The sequence below is a fragment of the Aspergillus sydowii genome (genome assembly GCF_001890705.1).
Source record: "Aspergillus sydowii CBS 593.65 unplaced genomic scaffold ASPSYscaffold_16, whole genome shotgun sequence".
NCBI lineage: Eukaryota > Fungi > Ascomycota > Eurotiomycetes > Eurotiales > Aspergillaceae > Aspergillus > Aspergillus sydowii.
The window spans coordinates 725,832-747,420 of NW_024467874.1; the positions used below are offsets into that span (position 1 = coordinate 725,832).

Here is a 21,589-nt window from a genome sequence, read left to right on the forward strand (position 1 = left end):
ATACGGTGGAGCCGGAAGACAAGCTCTTATCGTTGTATCTTGACTGGCTGCGTGTTCCGTTTCTAAGCGTGGTCTTGCGGGCATCTCTTCCTCCATATATCCTGGTATGTTGGCGAACAATCATACAACATTCATACTGTAGTAAGACATACTCGACATTAAGGCGTAGCTAATCAGGCTTTCCTTTCAGCTTTTTTCCTCAAGGAATCAATGATCGATACCACCCGGCTTCATCAGCTCGTCCAGTTTGGGCGGGATTCTCTCGTGTAGTTCAAAATCCATGTCGACTTGAACATCTCGAATGCACGCAAAGCTTCGTTGACGAAGAGCCCCACCGGCTGGTGCTATTGCAGCAGAGCGACTAAGTCGATTCAGATCAGACTTCACTTTGATGTGCTTGGTTAGGTGACGAGTACTAGACTTGCTAGAGTGTTCAATATGACAGCTTCCAGTGATTTGAGGCCTTTCCATTTCTATGCACATTTATGTATATCTAAGTACTCTAATATAATTCGCGATAGCAGGCGCTCATAGATGACTTGTGGTATAATAGAATCAAGCCCACGAGGGAGAATTGACGCCGACTTCAATAGCGATATCAGAATTTCCACGAGCAGGACCAGTGGCTGCCGTCCAGTGTTAGTATATTCGCCATGCCCAGATCCCCTTCAGATAAACTCACCGAAAATAGTGTCACCGGGACATGCATCGATAATATCCTGTAGACCAGCGGCAATGTCCTTGCTACAAATAGTTAGCAAAACCAGACTGACTATCCAGCAGCCTCAGATGGATGAAAGCTCACAAGGAGGAGTCTGTCTGAACCCCATCACAATTGTACACTAGAATCACGTTGCCAGAGTCATACTCGCAGATACGGTCACTCCGTCCTAACCCTACGTTCTTGATTGAGCCGCCCTTATTGGCGCAGTCTGTGACACACCGTTGCGCGTCGACCCGGGATATGTGGTCCTCGTCGTTGGCGGGCTCGCACTGTATGTCGCCGGCCAGAACGGCTGTGGAGGCGAGGAGAGAGAGAAGCGTGGCCTGGATATAGAAGCGCATTCTAAATACTGTTTTAGATAGCAACAGAGGTTCGGTGCGCCTGATAAGTTTCGGTAATTATGATCCAGGCCTAGGAAGAGGTGGCTTTACTTATATTCGAGCATCCTGGACGGCAGAGATTAAGAGTTTAGGGGCATAAGCCAGGGCCTACGGGGCCAATATATAAGCCACAGTAACAGCAAGTTGATATCACGATTGGCTCTGGCTCAACAGAGTCCGTCGATCATTCAGCCCAAGAACAGCCCCGGCCACTCGCATTCGGCGGTGAATGTTTTGGCCCCGGTGTGATGCATTTCTTTTTTGCTCGGGGTCTGATTATCCCGCCTTTGACACGGGTTACAGATGAAAGCTAGCTGATTGATCTAAAAACAGATTGCGAGAGGTACGGGGTATTGTGGGAGGTGAAGGTCATTCCAGAAGTAGACGTCGCAGAAAGCCCCTACTTAGTTGGTAATATCTTCCAGTGACTGATATATATCAGGAGATAAATGAGTGTAAACATTGGTAGACTGGTATTCTATATATTAGATATAACGGTACTATATACACTATTGGAATCAGTGATAACAATCTACCTTACAAAGAGATAATTTGTAGTTGATAAAGACTGTTTATATATAATCCCAACATAATGCTGTCTGAAGCCAAGAAGGGGTTCCACGGTTCATATACTCGGCTATCCAGCACATTGTCACCGTCTCATCAATGAGGTCATCCATTATCGGCAAGACTTAGAGTCGTCAGAACTTCAACCTTTGGAAGGAAGAGTACAACAACTTGCATGGTCTTGAACTTCAATAGTCCAAATGGCAGGGTTCAGCACATCCCCCCTCAGGATCATGATTCACGTCCTGCACCTCATCCAGGTCGCCAGTGCGATAATTGTCCTGGGGATTACCGGATGGGCGGTTCGCGGCACCAAGACGCTGACAGTGATTTATTCTCTGATTATCGTATGTTCTGGGCTGGTACTGTCGCTGCGAATGCTAATAGTGTCTAGGCGGCTCTGACGCCAGTTATGTATCTGTTGGCGACCGGTACAAGCTATCCTGGAAGACGACAGAAGTGGTTTGCTGTTCCGTGGGTCATCTGCGATGGAATCATCTCCTACTTGTGAGTATCCTATCTCCTTTCTCTTCGTCCGCTGGTGCCTAACCCATATCAACCATATCAACCAGGTGGCTTGTCTCGTTCGTCCTCCTGGCACTCAATTTCAACCATCAAAGTTGTCGTATATCTCGCTGGAATGGAGAGATTGTATGTAGTCGAAAGTATGCGGCAGAAGCATTTAGCTTCATTGCCTTGTAAGTTAGATGTTTGACACTTCACCTTCTGACTTCTCTAACGGTGATTTAGCTTCATGACATTCATTTGTCTGGCCCTCGAGACGGCATATATCTATTATTGGAAGGCTGGCGGCGAGATGGCAACAGAAGAGTGGAGGACTGGAGAGACAAATTTGTCTCAACGGCTTCACTCGCAAGGCCTAATTCATTGAATGGTTATTTGAGATTACTACCTATATTTATACTAACCTTGGGCGAGATCCTGTTTAACCAGACCCCTCTGTACCACGGGGTAGAAAGTGGCCGATCTGAATGTGACTGGAGCTCCGAGACAAGTGCTGAGTATGCCGATGCATCTGTTAACAGTGAGCCGTACGTAGTAGTGGAATACCAAAGACTAGCTAGTAATATAGGAGGTCAACAGCCACTTCCTAGACAGCGGCCGACTCTATCAACCTTTATTTCTACTGCCACTCCCAGGCACGTACTAGATGTTGACGAATCATTTCTGATAGGGCTAAGTCGTATATATTCTATTGATCAAATCGACAAGAAGCTTTAACAGGACAACTGAGTAGCTGACGTCAGAAGTCAATGCGTCGAGGAATACGAAGGGCTTGCCAGCGAAGGCGCGGGGAATGCTGTCGTAGAAAGCGTCTTGTCCCACAGCAGCTCTACCTACCATCCACACCCGTCCAGGCCGTGTTAAATCGTAATGTCAGCACATCAAAATACAGCCGTGACTCTGACTGGTGGCTGTCTCTGTGAAGCCATTCGATACGAGGTATCGTTCCACGAAGACAGTCAATGGCCACCGGTGGTATGTCCCTGTCTCCAACCACAGGCGATTCTTATGAGTTTGTTGCGCAATGATCGCTAAGTAATGCCAGTCTGAAAGCTGCCAATGCACAATGTGCCGGAAATGGACCGGTGCGCTGATTTACCAATACCTGTCCATTTCGCCAGATCAAGTCTCCCCACCACAGATGGGAAAAGAGGACTCAAGGATTTGATTTGGGAGGCGATGGATGGCCCGGCGAACAGGGGAGACAGAAAAAGAAAGGGTCCACTACACCACTCGACTCGTTCCCGGCATACAGGGAATACCCTTCGTCATCTGGCAGATATCGCGGATTTTGTGGCCAGTGCGGCAGCTCGTTAATTTGGAGGTCGGAGAGAGAGAGTGAACGCCAGTCATGCGATCTTCTGCTTGGGAGTATAGATGAGCGATGGCTCGTGGGAGATGGATTTGGCAAGCTACTTTGCGAGCCCTCTGGGGCACAGCACTGGCGTGGGAATGCAATCGAGGGTGTAACCGACTTTTTTCAAGGGGGGAGGATTTATCAGACTGGAAAGGAGACTGTGTAATGCAATAATCAACCCCAGGTGGAATAGAACCAAATGAATGGCCCGGGATGGGGACCTGGGACAGGAGGTTGAGATACGAACTCCGATGGATACTTTGATATTGCTTTCTGGCATTAAAAGCGTGCGCTACTTGAAGTGGACTACCTCTGGAATCAATACGGAAGCGTTCCCGTTTTCTATTAGTCCATGGCTTTCTGCTATGTATCGGTCTGGTATATTTGAGCTACATCCCCCGGGATGACGCGCAACACAGTCGCACCTCGCATGCAGGATCAGGGGCATCGCTGGCCACAGCGATGATCCTTCGCGTCCCAAAGGTCGTGACAGCCGGCAGGCGTGGCACTTGACGAACCCTCGCCTTGATAGCCATGGCCCTCTCTAGGACAGCAGGGGAGATCTGCTCCTTTGGTAAAGTCACCAACTGCATCCCTTCGAGGCCTTGCACCTGAAGCGCATCACGCAGCAGCTTCTGTTGCCCGTGTTCCTTCTCGTTGCGCCTGCGCTGTGGAAAAGAGGCCGGGTCCTCGAAAAGGAGACTCCGAATGGCATCCCCCCACAGGCATTCCCATCTCCAGCATGACAGGATATGATGAAATGCCACTTGGTCGCCCTCGGACGGCTCACCGTCTGCATACGGGCCGGTGGGAAGCACCTCGAACCCCGATTTGCTCCGACAGCGCCAGTCGGGGATGCAATACGTAATATAGGTCAGTCGAGTGGTCAGGTCATGGAAGGGGAGGCCCTTTTCCGGTTCTAGGAAGGCTTCCATGGTGCTCGCGAACATTTCGCCGTAGATCAGCAGCTGGAAGGTGGCGCGATCGGCCTCAGTCTCAAGGGTGTAGGCCTCGCTGACACCTCCGTTCCAGAAGCGAGGTGTGCGGTACCACTGCTGACCGGCCATCTTATCGATCTTGTCAGACAGGGGGTTGATGATCGAGAAGCGAGCCAGGTGGATGCGCCGGATATCCGCCAGCGTCAAGCCAGAGTGGTGCAGACAGAACTGGTAGAAACCCTCGATCCCACCCTGTAGAGCGCTTCGCAGTTCGTGGACACGCTCCGCATCCCCCAGTGCCCAGTTGCTGGCTGAGCGAGCTGTTGCGAGGACGAGGAAATGGGGATGAGGGGAGAAGAACGTGGGGGCTGACGCGGCAGCAAGGCGAAGGATTATCTGCGGCGGCGCTGCGTACAGGGCATCTCGCAGCCGGCGACAGGTGGCAGCGGCGTTGGTGAAGGTCTCGATGTTGTCGATAAAGTCGGCCAGCAGGTACAGGATCTCGTTGGGAAGCCTAAGTAACATGCTGACACTGTAGTAAGACAGCGGTGAGATGGTGTAGAGAGAAGGATAGAAAGATAGAAAGATACAGCGTGGATATAACCACAAATCACGTGCAGCTACTAAACTACGAAACAGTACACGTTGCTTATAGTTTTATATGTATATAGACAGTAACCATAGACCTGGTTCAGACCACTGTGGGTTTGTCTATCCACGGCGAATGATAGCAGCGCCTTCCTCAAAGTGCTTGAGAAACCTGCCTGAGAGCACCCGGCCCTCGCGCTCTCCCACGACGACGGGCCAGAGGACACGAGCCGCGCCATCTTAAACCCGATCGGGCAACCATCTCGAGGCTGGCAGTCGGGGGCCGCACTCATGTAACCTGGATCGACCGAGTTCATGGCGACACGACGAGTATTCCAAGCAGCCGACGCCTCTGTCTCGGTGATCATGTTGATAGCAGCCTTGGACATATTAGTATGCACATGATGGCCTGCTTTGCTGCGAGAGTTTGGCACGTCGTCAAAAATGCCTTCGCGCGAAGAGACATTAACAATGTAGCCCATGGGCTGTTTGGACGACTTGGGATCATCCGTGCCCATGCAAGGCAGCAGTTCCCGGCAGAGTATGAGAGGCACAAACGCATTGACGGAATGTGCACTGATCAAATCTTCATACGGTATCTCGTCCAGCGATTGTTTCCAGGACGACTTCCCCAGTTCTACATCCTCGCCTGTGTGAAGACCTTTCTGGGCGACTGAAAGGGCCTCTCCTTGCCCTTCATTAACCCCGGTTCCAATCTTCAACAGCTCCACCCCGTTTTCAACTCTGGGAATCCAGGATGCATCAAGACCTCCCCTGACCATCGGCAGATACTTGTCTTCAGCCGTGTCAGCGATCAGCCTCTTCACCTGCGGAAGATCCCTTAATTGCTGTTCTCGGGAAATTGCCTTGACCTCGGCCTTGACAGGATCCGTCAATGTCTGGGCAGCATTGTTGATCAGGATGTCCAGGTATCCTCGCCTAGTCGATCCGCTCTCTTCGTGCCAGGAGTATAAAAGTTTTCTCACCAAACCGACGAGCCGAAATGCGTCTTTCGCAGTCCGGAAATCAGCTCCGACTACCTTCAGCCTGGACTGCCAGTACTCAAAGTCGGCTTCTCTGCCATATCGACTCACTGCATCAGCTGGGTACCGAGAAGAGACGATAACGTGTGCACCGCATCGGAGCAGTCTCAAGGCTGTGTGATAGCCCAGGTTGATCCGCCCTCCAGTAACTAGTGCTATTTTCCCATCTAGTACGAGATTTGGCGGTAGCGATAACCTTGACGAACTGATATTGAATGCACCGCAATTAGTACAAAGCGCGGGAAATAGACCGTGGGCGCCGCTGTTCCCACAATGCTGCCGGCACATGTAGCATCGTGGCTTGGAAACTTTTTTGTTTCGGCCTTCGTTATGAAAGTCCCTTCGCATGTCCTCACTCATTTCAAGGTGGGATTGCACTGCCGCGACAATTTCCGTTAAGGAACTGCTAGGCTTAATATTGCCGACTGGTCCTTTTCTTTCGAGGTATTGTAGTACCTTGAGGGCCGCCTCGAGTTCTTCGGTTCTTGGTATATGAGCCTCTCCACTGAGAAGGGTATCTTCATCCTCATTTGTCGTATGTTTGAGACCGTTCCAATAAGATTTAATGCTCCCAATTATGGCTTCGCATCGAGCCAGCCTAAGCACTCGCGAAACTTCTGGGTCAGGGGTGAGGTGCGCTGCGATCGCGCCCAGTAACGGCGATGGTGAGGCTGGTAATACTAGTGCAAGCCTGCTAGGCGTCAGGCCCTCTTTGCATTTATTTTGGTCCCTTCTTAGCTGCTCGGCGATAGCTGCGGCGTGTTGTATCTTGAACTGCGCATTCGGAAGAAATGCAGGAAGCGGCTCCATATTGGTTGAAATCAGGAAAACGAGGGCACGAAATCTGCGATTTAAATACAACAGAGCCGGAAAGTGATTGACAGGATGGCTCACGCGCTAGAAACCAATAGAATGGTTGTCTCAGTGACTCACTCGAGTTTGGCCCCAAGTGCTAACTACGCAAGGTGGAACTTGACAGGTTTAAAGAGGGCAACGCAGCCTCTCATGGTTATTTAGGAGCCTTTCTTCACGACAATGCCACATTTCCATAAAATATGTCAGGAATTGGCAAAATTGCCTGCCGAGCTTGCCCACCAAATCATCTGCGACCTGAAAGTATGGGATGTCCTCAAGATACTGTGGTACGACGACCCCAAACTCAATGCCATTGTTTTGTCGCACCCCCAATGCTGCAATTTGCTGGGAGAGGATGAAGAGACCTTTTCGCAGACACGCCAGATGGTAAAATCGTACTTTGAAATGTACGTCAAAGCGGGGCTCCCATTCAAGCCTCCGGAGGACGGGCATTTATCCTGGGGCGTTGATCTACTGCTGGCACATAAACTCGACAAACCGGCACGCGACATTATGATGAAGGAATTGAGAGAGCCTATCCAGTCCTTTCTGCACACACAGATATACGCAATGGACCTGGATCGGTATGTCGATCGCTCGGCTTTTCCTCATGGAATGCCAAAACTGTATACTTGCAACACAGTGCAAGCCTTGGGAGAGTGCATGGATACTGTCCTGCATGCAAAGAAAACCCTTTTCCAACAATCATCCGATCAATTGCAATGGTCGGCTTCCTTGATGGAGCAGAATCCCGATCTGCTGAAGCGGACATTGGATCCTGAACAAAAGCAGCGCCCAAATACAGCACACATCGTATCCCGGATGCGACACACAGCCGATCACTGCAGAAAATGTGATGTCAAGTGCTTCATCACTACCGAATATTTCGCCTTTTATTTCTTCCCGGTCATTCCTTTTGATACTGCACTGGCCAAGTTGCTGTGGTGGATGGAGAAGTATGGATTGACCGACAGTAACCGAATGGAAAGACATGCACACCCGCCATCAATCGAGCAGCATGCCAATATAGTGATGGAAGGAATGACTTATTTCTTCACGGACCTTCCTCCTACAAAGCGTTCGGTCGCAAATGACAAAGGTGACGTGCTGCGAACAGTACACACATCCTACCCGGAAACAGAGTCAGCCACACAAGAACTGTTCTTCGCGGTTCACAAGATAGCATCAGCTCAGGAGTTCAGGCTACCAGTGAGAGAACTGTCTAGGGAACCGAATGACAAGAGGGAGCAAGCTTGGCTGGCATCATTTGTTGATCTCTATCGGTACTTGGAGATGTTAGACAAGACCTCCATGTTGGACACCTGATGTTCCTATCGTCTACAGAATACATGGGCATTTTATACCTTGATCTTCTAGTGCATCTACCCCGTACTTGGGCTATCCTCTTGATCTCTGGGCTCTTCAGCCTGTCTCTATAGCCTTTATGGTCTCTCTACACCCTCTAGTAACCGCATACCTGGAAAGCGACTCTGTAATCCAAGTCTTACTAAAATTCCCTGCTGCTTGCGTGATTGGTATAGTATGTCTGCGTACGTGTGCGTAAAGAGACAACAACAGACTGATCAGGCTTGCAGGCTGAGATAAGCGCAATATTTGATCAAATCCTGACATGGTTCAGCAGCCGGCCTGACGAATCCCACGGGCATAAGAGGCCTAATGTCCGGGGGATATCCAAATAAACCATGTGGAATATGGATGCAGGTTACTAAGACCGACTAAGTCCGACCTCAAGGTCGACTTGGTTCAGCTGCAATTAGAATTCAGACAGTCCAATTTGATTGTCTAATATTTAAAGTGGCGAGTATCTCATGAAATCATAGACCTGATTTAGTTGGCGATATATGGCAACCATATAAACACGAAATAGCCGTCGTATTTAACTTGGCGACTGCCATAACATTTGCAAGCCTATAATGGCCTCTATACCGATCAATCACCGTGCACTGTTCCTTGATGATATTGGCAATCCCCTCAGAGTCGAAACGCGGCCTACTCCACAGGCAACGACAGGCAGCGCGGTGGTTGAAATATTTACAGCAAAGATCCTCTCTTACTCTGGAGACATCTACAATGGCAAGCGTAAATATCCTCTTTCCACACCCATGGTGCCAGGGTGTGCTGCAATCGGCCGTGTAGCATCTGTGGGCTCAGATGCTACGAAACTCGCAGTTGGAGATCTGGTCTTGGTCGATATCTATCTCCGAGGGCGCGATGATCCCACCCAGGCTGCATTGTCGGGAGTTCATGAAGGCTACACCGAGATGAGTTCGCGGCTCATGCTTGGTGAATGGCGAGACTCCACATTTGCAGAGTACGCAAAGATGCCCCTAGAGAACTGCCATAGGCTCGACCAGGCGCGGCTTCTTGGGCCGATAACGGAAGGAGGACTAGGATATGAGGTTGAAGACCTACTGGCTTTGACCGGACAACTCGTTGCATTTGGTGGGCTGCGCAGCATTGGTGTCGAGGCCGGCGAGAAGGTCATTGTTAGTCCTGCGACAGGCGCATTTGGGAGCGCAGCGGTGCAGGTCGCTTTGGCTCTGGGGGCCAGTGTGATTGCAATGGGACGGAATATGGAGGCGCTGAAGAACCTCCAGGAGATGTTTGGTGCAGCCCGGCTCCAGGTAGTCAAGATCACGAATGACCAGAGACAGGAAATGGACGCCTTGGCACGTTGCGGACCGGCCGATGCTTTCCTTGACATCTCTCCACCCATAGCGGCGGGCTCGAGTCATATAATAAGTGGCATCTTGTCGCTCAAACATTCGGGGCGTGTTTGTTTCATGCGATCAGGCATTGGCGACGTGCCTCTTCCAATTGCGGCGTTGACGGCCAAGAACCTTACGATCAAGGGTAAATGGATGTATGAGCGCGAGGATATCTGGAAAATAATCCAAATGGTGGAGTCGGGTGTTCTGAAGCTTGGTAAACAGGTGGGCTACACGACTGTGAAGAAATATAAGCTGGAGCAATGGGAAGAGGCGTTTTCTTGCGCAGCACAACGTGCAGGTCCAGGCGAGCAGGTTGTCTTCACAATGTAAGCTAGCGATTGAAAGGACTGTCTCCTTAACATAGATGTCAATAACTAGAACAGCGAGACAGGTATTGCAGAGTATTATGGTCAGCCCTAGGTGTCTCATGCAGTTACCAATTGGCGTCAGGTAATTGCAGTCCATGGAAATTCTGCGACTACACTAGCTGGCGAATAGGCCTTGATACTTATCTTCGACGGGGCAAAAAATAAGACAACCAGGATGCACCATCCCTAGATTGAAGGGCATGCAGCCATAGCCCTGTGAAACTAGGATATACCTAAGTCAAATTGGACTCATCTAATGCGCATAATACATAGATCTATATTCTAAATTATATCCAGGTCAGCGATCTGAGCTCTTGAATATATAGACTTAGGGTTTAGGGTTAAAGCATACTTTCCCACTTGAGAATAAATCTGTAGCTGCGTGCCTACTATACGCTATAGTGAGTGGTCCTTTTCGGCCCAGGTAGCTTTCTTGGATTGAATGTATGGAAGACTGGGAACTCTACAACCCACTTCAGTACCGCGAGACCTGCACTGAGAGCAGCGCGGACCATCTCAAAGGAAGCATGCAAAATCGCCGAGATACCTAATCAAAGCTTCGTGGATGCTGGTGGTGGTGCTACTCCATCCCCCTCAGACGACTCCCTGTGTCCAGTGATTTCCCAGCCTCTTCCTCTATATCTTGCAGGCCAGATACCACTGCGCCCCGGCGCCAGGATTCCATTTGGATCCAGGCAGTCCTTCAGCTTTTCGTTGAACTTCATGAGTGCGTTGTTGTTCCACGAGTAAGTCCCCGCGACCTGGTCACTGAGTAGCAAATGAGTACGATACTCACCATATCCCTTCTCCGCGGCGTCCTGAATAAGGGACCTCATTACCTCCAGTGCAGTGGAGCGCTGCCTTGGATCGTCGCGGTCGTATACACACTCCACGATCAAATGGAGCTCGCGAAGCCCAACAACAAAATCAAGGAAGAAGTCCAGTCCAGATGCGGTCCAGTGTTCCTTGGCCATCTGCCACAGGCGCAGTGCATCTGGGCCACGCGTAGGGGCCACGGGGCTAAAAGCCACATGTCCACCATTCGGCCACCAATTGACCCAGGCAAGCTCTTCGAGATCCGGCTCTCCACTGGCAATCTTGTCGCGGGACCAGAAGTAGTCGCTAGGTGGTAAGGTAGCCGGGTCGATCCGCCGTGCACCTGGTACCTTCATAAATTCACGGTGGATGATATCGAGCTTTAGCTGGCGTGTTTCCTTCGGGCCGTAACATGTACCATAATATAACCAGGTACATTCGCCGTAAGGGTGATCTTTCAGGTACTCATACATCTTCTCAGTAGGGAAAGCACCCTCTCCTCTGTAGAAAGCTGTTCGCGGTTTTCCAGATAATGCCAGGATTTGCAGAGCATGACGGATGTTGGCCGCGTTATCCAAGATCATAGCAATTCGCAACGGGCGTACTATCTCCACAAGTTGCTCCAAATCCTCCTCTTTCCTGAAGGTGTAAAGCTGGAGAAGATTAATTAATACGTATAACTCGTACAGTTATTTCGGGACAACTCACAAAGCTCTCATGACCACCCGGATCCGGCATCAAGCCAAACCCCATCTTAGTGACAATGCCATAGTTTGATTGCGAGAATATGCCACTAGCGAAGGGTGTCAGAGAACGTCCAATTAACATAAATTCAGGGCCAAACGTACTCGATGACAGGACCAAAGCCGTATTGGAATACCTGCCAAGTATTATTCCCCGGTAGGGCACCCATACCAGTCCGAACCACCTCGCCGGTCGGCGTCACAACTTCGAGACCAGAATGCGTTGCCCAATGATCTCCGTACGGTGTATAACCGACTCCATGGTCAAGGGCGTTTCCTAGCACCGAGCCACCTCCTAGGTCAGGAACATCGACCCAGAGGTGCTTGTAGCCGCGCCTTTGTATCTCCTCATAGAGCGCGTAGTAGGAGACACCCGGTTCGACCAAGCAGGTGCAGTCCTCTGGATCGATATCGAGGATCCTATTCATACGTTTTCCGAGGTCAACCACGACAGCCCCACGAACCCGTGGTGCCGCTCCGCCATAGCCAACTGTGGAAATTGCTGGTTAGACACGGCTATGTTGGAGCTTTTCCATGGGGACGTACAATTCCGTCCCATTGAAATGGGGTGTAGTGGAACGAGATAGTTGTTCGCCCATTGAACAATTTTCTGTACCTCATCCGTATTGCCTGGATAGACAACGGCAGAAGCAACTAGTTCTTCCTCATCTGTGACGGCCATCCCATCATGCGTATTTGGTGCTAATTCCAACGGCACCCGTCAAAATATGCTTTCTATATTCAGAGGAAAGACCACTCACGCTCCATATACCTGTTGGAAACATTAATATTCCGGTTTCATCAAATGTATTTTGGATCAAGAGTAATTCTTACCAGCCATCATCAAGGGGCTTGTCATTAACTTGGACGTTCTCATTACCCAGTTCCTTTGATAGTTCATCGATAGCTAGAAAAAACCGCGATCTCTCGATTCCTTGTGGTATCACCGGCAAGCGTTTTCGAGGCCGGAGTGGCTTTGTTGCAATTCCTTGTATGAGAGCTTTGGCACGATGAGCCTTGTGCAACAAGCGCGCTGGCACCCCATTGTGCTTTTGCTCGAGTGTGGGAATAGAATCAAGCTCATCAGCAGACATGATTGCAATTCTTTGGGCTCAAATGATCGTCAAAGTAAGGAACAGATTGTGCCTTTTATAATTGTGGCTCATGGAAAGTGAGAATGAACCGTCCAGCACTCAAGCCCATTTTCTCGGACCACCCACTTGGAATCCTTATGTCCATGACTCCAAGAACTCCTTACAACGGTCATAATTGCCGGGGTATCAAAGTGGGGGTCACCCCACATCCGCCACCTAGCTGTGTCGTGGTCGTCCCCTCAAATATGCACATCCAAAGGCCTGCATTTGAACAGACTTTCCACTTCAGAGCTTCACGGCATCAGCGACAATGTCTCAACCAATTGCTGTCATCACCGGCGCAACATCGGGCATGGGGCTCGCCGTGACGAAACATCTGGTTGCACAAGGATGGCGGGTGGTCATGGCTGATATTGATGGAGATGCCGGACGAAAGATTTCCTCTGAGCTTGGAGATCAAGTGCTTTTTTGCCTTACGGATGTCGCTTCATACCCTCAACAAGCCGCTTTATTCGAAAAGGCCTTTTCGTGGGGAGGCGGCAGGCTGGATTTTTTTGCCGCGAACGCAGGGATTGCTGACACGCAATTTCTTCAAGAAAACGACTACCGCTATGACACGAATGGGCTGCCACTGCCGTTGAACCTCAAAGCGATGGATGTGAATCTCACGGCCGTCGTACAGGGGGTATGGCTCTTCAAACATTACGCCCGACAAAACAAAACCCCGGGTGGGAAGATCGTCATTACCTCGTCTTGCGCAGGTCTATACCCCATGGAAACTAACCCCATATACACAGCCTCCAAACATGCCCTAGTCGGGCTTACTAGAGCGATAGGACCGGTGTTTCAACAACAGAATATCCAACTGAACACCATTTGTCCAGCCTTTGTGCCGACGGCTCTGTGCCCGAAGGAGATGCTGGATCGCTTTCCAAAGGAACATATTACGCCAATGTCCACTGTTATCAAGGCGTATGACACCTTCCTCGAAGATGATACACTCTGTGGACAGACTGTGGAACTTAGTCTAGACAAGCTATATTTTCGCACCAAGCCCGATTATCCGAATGAAAGTCAGCGCTGGTTGGGGGAGGAGTCAGCCAGTTTTTGGGAGGAAGCTTATAAGACGCCCGCATCCTGATGATGCCCAAGGGACAGGGTTTTTTTAGCGAATATTCATCTTTCAAGCGAGCCTATCCAAACTGTGTTACAAACGTGGATATCTGGAGCCTTTTGAGATACATATATAGTTTAGTTTACGTAGTTGCCTTCAGTTAGGCTATACTCCACATGGTGAGAATAGACCTAGCTCTCCCTATGTGGGGGGTGACCGAATCTTGATATAAGGCCTACACACACGGCAACTTCAAACTAATCATCCGTAATTCCAAATCATGGCGTTTATAACTATTGCAATCTTGGCAGCCGCAGCTGCCGCCCTCGTCTATCATCTTCTCACGGTTACCTTTGCCACAAGGAGACCGCCAAAGGGGCTGCGAGACGTCCCTCTAGCCGGAAACGCATCCCAAACGGGCGCTCACCCACAACGACAGCTCCAAAAATGGGCTATTGAACACGGGGAGCTCTTCAAGGTTCGTTTAGGCCGAGAGCAGTGGATATTTGTGAACAGCCCAGCGGCCGTTAAGGAGATCTTCGACAAGCATTCACAGCACTCCTCCTCTCGTGCTCCAAGTCCAGTTGTGTCTGATATTCTCTCCGGCGGGATGAGGTGAGAACAGCCTGGGCCCTCGAGTTTCTCTTTCTATAACTTTTCTGACGTGGAGCCAGATTCTTACTGATGCCATACTCGCCCCATTGGAGGAAGCTGCGGGCAATTGTCCACAAACTTCTGACCCCGAAATCATCAAATAGCTTCATGCCGTCCCAGGAATTCGAAGCAAAGCAATTGCTGTGGGATATTTTGACAGATAACGAGAACCAGGAGAATTTCTACATGCATATACGTAGATATACTGCATCCGGTCAGTATATTTCCCAAAACCACCCCCCCCATTACAGACTAAATAAGAAAGCATTGCAGTGGTAATGACTTCGACCTATGGCCGACGAGTGCCTGCTTGGGTATGATGCCTACCCCTATCGTCTCAACATCGGTGTATTGACATGCCTTTCAGGATTGCGAAGACATCCGCGAAATATATGGATTAATGCAGGAATTCAGCGAGGCTGCTGAGCCGGGAAAACACATTGCTGAAACCTTTCCGGTCCTAGCCAAAATCCCAGCGTGGATGCAGTGGTGGAGAAAGGCTGCGCTACAGTCTTTTAACCGTCAAGCGGCTATTTGGATGAAGTACTGGACACGATTAAAAGCTCAGATGGACTCTAATCAAGCCCCTGAATGCTTTGTCAAGCAGTTTATTGAAACTGATTATGAAAAGAACAACATTAGCGAGCTACAAGCAAGCTTTGTTGCGGGCAGTACGTTGTTCGCTGCTTGTCTACACCGGCTTTGAAGGCTGACAATCAAACCTAGCAATGATCGAGGCTGGGTCGGAAACAACATCTTCAGCACTCAACTCCTGCGTGAAGTATTTCGCTGCCTATCCGGAGGCCCAGGCCAAGGCATACGCTGAGGTCAGGCGAGTGATTGGGGAGAGCCGCCTTCCTAGCTTTGAGGACGAACCAAACTTGCCGTATATCAGAGCTTGTGTCAAGGAAGTTCTTCGAATCCGACCAGTGACCAAGTAAAGAGTCCAGTGTTAAATTCATATTTGCTATATACTAAACCGTTTAATAGTATCGGAAGCCCTCATTACACCACAGCCGATATTGTGTACAAGGACTACTTCATCCCAGCGAACACGGTCGTTTCCATAAACCAATACGCACTGCACTTCGATCCAAACCGCCACGAGAATCCAGACGACTTCATCCCGGACCGATATCTCAACCATACGCTCAAGGCCGGCGCGTATGCGGCCCATCCCGATCCCTATGCCCGAGACCATTTCGACTTTGGAGCCGGTCGGCGAATCTGTCCGGGACTGCATCTGGCTGAAAATAGCCTCTTCATTACCATCGCCTGTATCTTATGGGCGTTCGAGATCCTGCCGCCAGTTGAGAACGGCAAGGTTGGCACTGTTGATGTGTCTGATGCGGCGTATGAGGACGGGGTGAATACGCTACCGAGGCCCAGTAAGCTGCGTTTCGTCCCACGCAGCCCTGTAGTCCAAAGTACTCTCACGGAGGAATGGACGAAAGCGAAAGAGCAGGGTTATATGCTAGGAAACGTCAAAGTGAATGCGGAAGGAGTGGTTGTGCCTGACACATGACGAAACTCGTGTTGCGTAGCTAAAGAATAGACGGACGACGTCCTGTGATACATAGCTGTACATAGACGTGTATAAACGATGTGGAAACAGCATCTAAACGCGGCTTTTGGAGTTCTACATAGAATTTCCGGTCGGTCAACCAAACCCTAAGTAACCACATGCGCTCGTGTTTCATTTAGAGCATCGCTCCTACAGGACTGCTCCACTCGTCAATTCGGTATAATATATCCGTTCACTATTGGCTAACATGGAGACTTGGCGCTGTGGATACGCGGTAATTCGAAGATATATATTTGCTAATCGGCTGGGTTAATGCCAAGTTAACACAAGCACTGTGAGCCTGTTGATACCTGTCGGCAATGCAAACCAGTAAATATGTATATCATACTTTGTATGCCGTATGGTGGAGAGTGGCTTCTACGAGTAATCTATGTAGACCAGGCTGTCCAGGCCCAAAAGAGTTCATATTTCATGAAGTCCAGATGGTCCACAGACATCCCACCGAGAGACGTATATGTGGGGTGTGCATCATGACCTCCAGCATTATCGCCCCACCTGTGACCCTTCCCAAGGCGCATCCTCAGTGTGTGGTGATGGGACCAGAGATAAAACACTACTAATATAGCTCTGGGAATCCTCGCGTCATGCATCCCAATACCTAGTCACGCCGAAGGAAGACCAGAATAGGTCTACCATCACAAATCTACCGATCCTCCGTCGCCATGTCGATTCCCTTTGTTCTTGTCGTCGGTGCTGGCCCTAGCGGCCTGCTGCTGGCACTCATGCTGGGCAAAAGGGGCATACCGGTGCAGCTCCTCGAAGCGTCCGATTCTCTTGATGATCGGCCGCGTGCTACTCATTACTCTCCGCCCGCCGTATACGAATTGCGCCGCGCCGGGGTTCTCGAGGCTATGGAAGCCGAAGGTTCGTTTATACCCAACGGGGCGTGCTGGAGAAAATTGAATGGGGAGCTCATTACTGGCGTTCGCGCCCCTGGAAGCACGGAGCCGAGTTCAACGCCCATGGTTTGTCTACCGCTGAACAAACTGAGCCTGGTTCTGCAGCGGCAGATCAGCGAGCTACCGCACGTGGAGATACTGTATTCTCATAGAGTCACCGGGCTTGACCAGGATTCAGACAAGGCATGGGTGAGTGTTGTGACTCCCGATGGCACGAAGACGCTGCATGCGCGGTACATTGTTGGGTGCGACGGTGCAAACAGCCAAATTCGCCGCTCGCTCTTTGGAGACTGGGAGTTCCCGGGGTTTACCTGGGACCAGCAGATCGTGGCTACCAATGTACGTATTACCCTGGAATTAGCCTATATTGTTCCGAGGTGAAATGCGCTAATCTTGGATTTGATTTTCGTACCTGGCTAGACCTACTACCCCTTCGAGAAGCATGGCTTTGATTGGGATTCAAACTTCATAATCCACCCAGAGCACTGGTACATGGCCGCGCGCATATCCAAGGACGGACTTTGGCGCGTCACCTACGGCGAAGTGGGCGGCCTGACCTTTGATGAGCTCAAGGCCAGACAACCGGCAAAATTCAAGGCCTTCTTACCAGGAAATCCTGAACCCGGGGACTACAAGGTCGTCAACTTTAGTCCTTATAAAGTCCACCAACGTCTTGCGAGCAGAATGAGGGCTGGGAGGTTTTTGTTAGCTGCTGACGCGGCACACCGTAAGCTTCACCCTGGCTCGTTTATTACACCTTTGGTTCGCTCGTGTCGGCTCACTGGAAGAATGACTTTGTAGTATGCAACCCATTCGGCGGGTTGGGCCTAACAGGCGGAATTGTAGACGCTGGGGGCCTCTATGACTGCCTATCAGGGATATTCTCGGGTCAAGCGGCTGAGAGCATCCTAGACATCTATGACGAGGTTCGACGATCAAAGTACAACGACATTGTGAATCCGGTGTCTTCAGGTAACATCCGTCTCTTATTTGAACAGGACCCAGAGATGGCTTTGCAGAATAGTGCGTTTTTGAAGATGTGCCAACAGGCTGAGACTGACCCAGAGGTGGCTGCGAAGATGAAGGAAGGTATGGACGCTCTGCAATACGACTTCAGGCAGCACTACTCGAGGTAATGGGCAGTTTCTACTAGCTAGGGATTCTGATAACAAGCTAATATCCGGTGTATGGACCATCAGAGGTGGGAATGTACTCTACATACAAAACGCAGGACGCTAGGTTTACGTTCTGTCAGCAAGTGTTTCCGGCTCAAACCAGGGTAAATAGTGAAGTTATCAAATCTGTATTCTATCGAACTTTATGTGCAATAAACAGGGTCTTGGGGTATCCGGCCAACAACTTCTGTAGATTCCCATGAGGCAAAATTCCAATCACCGCTCGGCGCTGAACGGTCTAAACGTGAGGAAGTGCTGGGACATTTAGACGGGGTGTGGCTTGCTGAATGCCGAGAGCTCAATGTGGGGTGACGATGATCATCGTCGATACAGCACATATAATCAATCCAGATGAGCCCATGTGGGACCAGTGGACTCCACGTACGGACAGCAAAACTTGAGGATTCAACTGATCCAGCTTCAGAGTCTTATAAAGCCCATCACACATGCTATAGCAGCACTTTATACGACTTCGCAACGACTCAATGTCACACGCAATGGTAACTGACGCAATCAACGGGGCAAGATACTTCTCGGAGACCGCTCAAGCCCTTGTTGATGAGCACAATGTGCAGTGGCAAGCTCTCCTTACGTCTTTCATGCTGGCGTCCCTGTCAGCCCTCCTCCTCTACCGACAATATATCCACCCACTCGCCGGTATCCCCGGACCATTCCTCGCGCGGTTCACAGGGCAATGGCGAAGTTGGTATTACTTCAGTGGCCAGTGGCATGATGTGATCTTGGATCTTCATAATAGGTATGGTCGAGTGGTGCGCATTGCCCCAAACGAGCTCTCTATTGTCGACGAGAAGACTGCGCGCCTTCTATACGGGCATGGCACGAGGTCGGAGAAGACTGACTGGTACGCTACCTGGGATATCCCGAATACCGCCCCTGGACTGTTTGCCACACGACATCGAAAGGAACATGCATTTTTGCGCCGACGGGTATCCGCAGCCTTTTCGATGACCTCTATCCTCAAATTCGAGACCTATATCCAGGGCGCTTTCGACCTGCTTTTTGAAAAAATGAGGAAGTACTCCGGTCAGATTGTTGATATGTCGGAGTGGACGAACGCTGTGGCGTACGATATCGTGGGTGAGCTGGCATACGGCGAACAGCTTGGGCATCTCCAAACCGAAACCGACGTGATGGGCGTCCGACAAGCGATTCTAGACGGCTTTTACTGGATGGGGAATCTCGGGCACTATTGGGGCCAAGGGAGACTGCTAAATACCAAAGTGGTGGCGACACTGTCCTCCGCTCTGGGGGTCCGAAACCCGTTTCTTGATTTCAGGCAATGGAGTGTTGACAAGGTTCGCGCTCGAAGGGACAATCCTTCCAAAGCTGAACGCCATGACATGTTGCATCATTTTCTTCAGATGAAGGACATCAACGGCAACCCGGCATCCGATGGCGAGGTTCTTATTGAGGCGATGAATATCATGCAAGCACCCAATATCCTCGACGATAATAACAAACCCAGGGCTGACTAGATAGAACAGTGGCGCTGGGGCAGACACTACCTCAATCGGAATGCGAGCGTGTCTCTACTACGTCTGTACACATCCGCGAGTCTACCGCCAGCTTCAGAATGAGCTTGACGACTACTTCCAACACTACCCCGACCAAAAGTGCATTTCCTACAAGGAGGCTCGCGGCTTGCCGTATCTAAACGCCGTCATTTCAGAGGCTACCCGGTTGCATCCCAGCATCATCTACCAGCTCCTTAGAAAGACACCAGAAGACATTACTGTTGACGGGTACAAAATCCCTCGTGGCACCGCCATCGGCATAAGCCCCAGGGCGCAAAACCGGGATCGCGCCATATGGGGAGAGGATGCTAATGAATTTCGCCCGGAACGATGGATTGAGAATGAGGAAAAGGCCAGGTATTTTGAAAGCGTCAACATGACCTTTGGTGGAAATGGGCCCAGGATGTGCATCGGCCGTAACATTGCTCTGGTAAGTTCGCAATGATGCACTCTCTATTGTGAGGCTTGCACTGATCGACATTGACTCCCTGTGCATAGGTTGAATTGTTCAAGTACATGTCCCAGTTTCTGTACAACTTCGACGTGGAGCTAGTGGATCCTGCACGGCCCTGGCACGTCCAAACTGTCTGGTTTGCCTATCAGCACGAGATGTATGTCCATGTTAGGGAGAGGAACAGACGTCCGTTGGCTTGACTGTGTGGCTAGAATTATGGCCAGGGTTAGTGCTGTCAATCTTTCGTGGCTCGGTATGAGCATTAGGAAGTACGAACTTAGAACGTGCCTAGAGTTGATATGAATAGTTACTCGTTATGAATCATGAAGTCTGCCGGTGGACTATGCTCTTCTGTCCTATCGATCCTATATGCAAGCCAGGCTTACTATAGTCCATGAACTAAAAGGGTCTATCACATACAATCCTTACTGTTGTATTATGTTTCTTTGTTAACCAATTTTTTTCAATCTTGTTCTGAGCTTATTAATATCCGATGGGCCCTTAGCTGAGTGTGTGTGGTATGAATAAACTGTACGTTCCCTACCAGACTAGTTGTCCTAATTGTATGGACCAGATGCACTCTTCAGCAAGCATTATCAACCTATCCTCATACAAAGCAAAGTTCGCAATCTGACCTTCGGGACTATTAAGAAGGATTTTGTCATTGAAGACCCCGAGAATTTTTTCCCGTGAATCCCGAACAACGACCCCTTCTCCCTCGGCGGACCACACACGCCCAATTTTGTCCACCTTGATTCCATCAGGAATTCCTGACCTGGAAAAGCTAAACAGCCTTTTATTGACCGGCACCAGGTTTTCCGTCAGATCGTACACATAGATTGCCGGAGACCCCGATGGCCCTATCCCTCCGCCACGGATGTACGAAACCGGTGTATCAGAGACGTACAGTTTGGTCGCGTCGAGGTTGACGGCAACCCCGTTCGGATCGGGAATATCAGCTCTGCTAATTACTGGCTGCAGAGATTCCGTGTCGGGGTTGAATCTCCAGACGGTGTTTGGAAGAACCGCAGGGCCGGTCTCGTTGAGGAGGGATGGGGCGCCAAAATCATTGTCGGTAAAGAACATGGCACGGTGGCGGTGCCCCGACCTTGGGTCTGTCCGGTCGGCCCATGCGACGTCGTTCGATGAGTTGAAGGGCAGGCCGAAATAATTGTTCACGACCGTTTCGGTCTCCCCGTTCGGCTGTTGATGGCGAGGACGTCGCCTGTCACGGTGCGGTTGCCCCAAAACGTGATGTAGACATGGCCCTTATAGTAATTGCCACCGTTCGGGCGCAGTACGAGGGCATCATCGACGGGCTTATAAATTGTGTTGTCGCTGAGATTGAGGGCGACACAACGTGACCTGCCTCTCCGGACCCAATGCCAGTGAACCAAACTGAGTTGGTTTCCTGGACGTAAACCCCGCCTTCCAGAGCAAAAT

The 21,589-nt window shown here is 50.3% G+C and overlaps 11 protein-coding genes across 11 annotated transcripts; 6 read left to right on the top strand and 5 right to left on the bottom strand.

The window, feature by feature from the left end:
* Positions 1-555: 555 nt before the first annotated feature.
* ASPSYDRAFT_94811 (uncharacterized protein) lies at positions 556-1,065 on the bottom strand (the record flags this gene model as incomplete). The annotated part of the gene is made up of 3 exons (XM_040853029.1): positions 556-626; positions 683-744; positions 806-1,065. 3 exons carry the CDS (start codon positions 1,063-1,065, stop codon positions 556-558), a joined length of 393 nt encoding a protein of 130 aa, XP_040697416.1.
* An 806-nt stretch (positions 1,066-1,871) lies between these two features.
* On the top strand, positions 1,872-2,621 carry ASPSYDRAFT_1164381 (MARVEL domain-containing protein; the record flags this gene model as incomplete). Its single annotated transcript, XM_040840146.1, has 3 exons — positions 1,872-2,018; positions 2,066-2,178; positions 2,244-2,621. 3 exons carry the CDS (start codon positions 1,872-1,874, stop codon positions 2,371-2,373), a joined length of 390 nt encoding a protein of 129 aa, XP_040697417.1. The 3' UTR covers positions 2,374-2,621.
* A 939-nt stretch (positions 2,622-3,560) lies between these two features.
* ASPSYDRAFT_1164393 (uncharacterized protein) lies at positions 3,561-5,022 on the bottom strand. The gene has a single exon (XM_040840147.1). The coding sequence runs from the start codon at positions 5,014-5,016 to the stop codon at positions 3,943-3,945; it is 1,074 nt and encodes a 357-aa protein (XP_040697418.1). The 5' UTR covers positions 5,017-5,022; the 3' UTR covers positions 3,561-3,942.
* A 180-nt stretch (positions 5,023-5,202) lies between these two features.
* Positions 5,203-7,489, bottom strand: ASPSYDRAFT_62190 (uncharacterized protein; the record flags this gene model as incomplete). Its single annotated transcript, XM_040850084.1, has 3 exons — positions 5,203-5,318; positions 5,339-6,874; positions 7,261-7,489. 3 exons carry the CDS (start codon positions 7,487-7,489, stop codon positions 5,203-5,205), a joined length of 1,881 nt encoding a protein of 626 aa, XP_040697419.1.
* A 1,118-nt stretch (positions 7,490-8,607) lies between these two features.
* On the top strand, positions 8,608-10,436 carry ASPSYDRAFT_533778 (uncharacterized protein). The gene has a single exon (XM_040848677.1). It carries the CDS (start codon positions 8,912-8,914, stop codon positions 10,037-10,039), a length of 1,128 nt encoding a protein of 375 aa, XP_040697420.1. The 5' UTR covers positions 8,608-8,911; the 3' UTR covers positions 10,040-10,436.
* Positions 10,437-10,493: 57 nt separating this feature from the next.
* On the bottom strand, positions 10,494-12,730 carry ASPSYDRAFT_212626 (FAD-binding oxidoreductase; the record flags this gene model as incomplete). The annotated part of the gene is made up of 6 exons (XM_040844047.1): positions 10,494-11,546; positions 11,602-11,686; positions 11,742-12,126; positions 12,183-12,338; positions 12,398-12,408; positions 12,471-12,730. 6 exons carry the CDS (start codon positions 12,728-12,730, stop codon positions 10,629-10,631), a joined length of 1,815 nt encoding a protein of 604 aa, XP_040697421.1. The 3' UTR covers positions 10,494-10,628.
* Positions 12,731-13,040: 310 nt separating this feature from the next.
* ASPSYDRAFT_62193 (15-hydroxyprostaglandin dehydrogenase (NAD(+))) lies at positions 13,041-13,871 on the top strand (the record flags this gene model as incomplete). Its single annotated transcript, XM_040850085.1, has 1 exon — positions 13,041-13,871. The coding sequence occupies one exon, from the start codon at positions 13,041-13,043 to the stop codon at positions 13,869-13,871; it is 831 nt and encodes a 276-aa protein (XP_040697422.1).
* Positions 13,872-14,124: 253 nt separating this feature from the next.
* On the top strand, positions 14,125-16,023 carry ASPSYDRAFT_94818 (cytochrome P450; the record flags this gene model as incomplete). Its single annotated transcript, XM_040853031.1, has 6 exons — positions 14,125-14,459; positions 14,519-14,712; positions 14,772-14,812; positions 14,866-15,169; positions 15,225-15,435; positions 15,489-16,023. The coding sequence occupies 6 exons, from the start codon at positions 14,125-14,127 to the stop codon at positions 16,021-16,023; spliced, it is 1,620 nt and encodes a 539-aa protein (XP_040697423.1).
* Positions 16,024-16,745: 722 nt separating this feature from the next.
* Positions 16,746-18,118, top strand: ASPSYDRAFT_62195 (FAD-dependent oxidoreductase; the record flags this gene model as incomplete). The annotated part of the gene is made up of 3 exons (XM_040850086.1): positions 16,746-17,321; positions 17,403-17,709; positions 17,784-18,118. 3 exons carry the CDS (start codon positions 16,746-16,748, stop codon positions 18,116-18,118), a joined length of 1,218 nt encoding a protein of 405 aa, XP_040697424.1.
* Positions 18,119-18,756: 638 nt separating this feature from the next.
* Positions 18,757-20,528, top strand: ASPSYDRAFT_212636 (uncharacterized protein; the record flags this gene model as incomplete). Its single annotated transcript, XM_040844048.1, has 3 exons — positions 18,757-19,578; positions 19,658-20,122; positions 20,191-20,528. 3 exons carry the CDS (start codon positions 18,757-18,759, stop codon positions 20,344-20,346), a joined length of 1,443 nt encoding a protein of 480 aa, XP_040697425.1. The 3' UTR covers positions 20,347-20,528.
* A 94-nt stretch (positions 20,529-20,622) lies between these two features.
* ASPSYDRAFT_1164419 (SMP-30/gluconolactonase/LRE family protein) lies at positions 20,623-21,328 on the bottom strand (the record flags this gene model as incomplete). The annotated part of the gene is made up of 1 exon (XM_040840148.1): positions 20,623-21,328. A coding segment is annotated over one exon (642 nt), but the record flags the coding sequence as incomplete, so codon positions are not given.
* Positions 21,329-21,589: the final 261 nt, after the last annotated feature.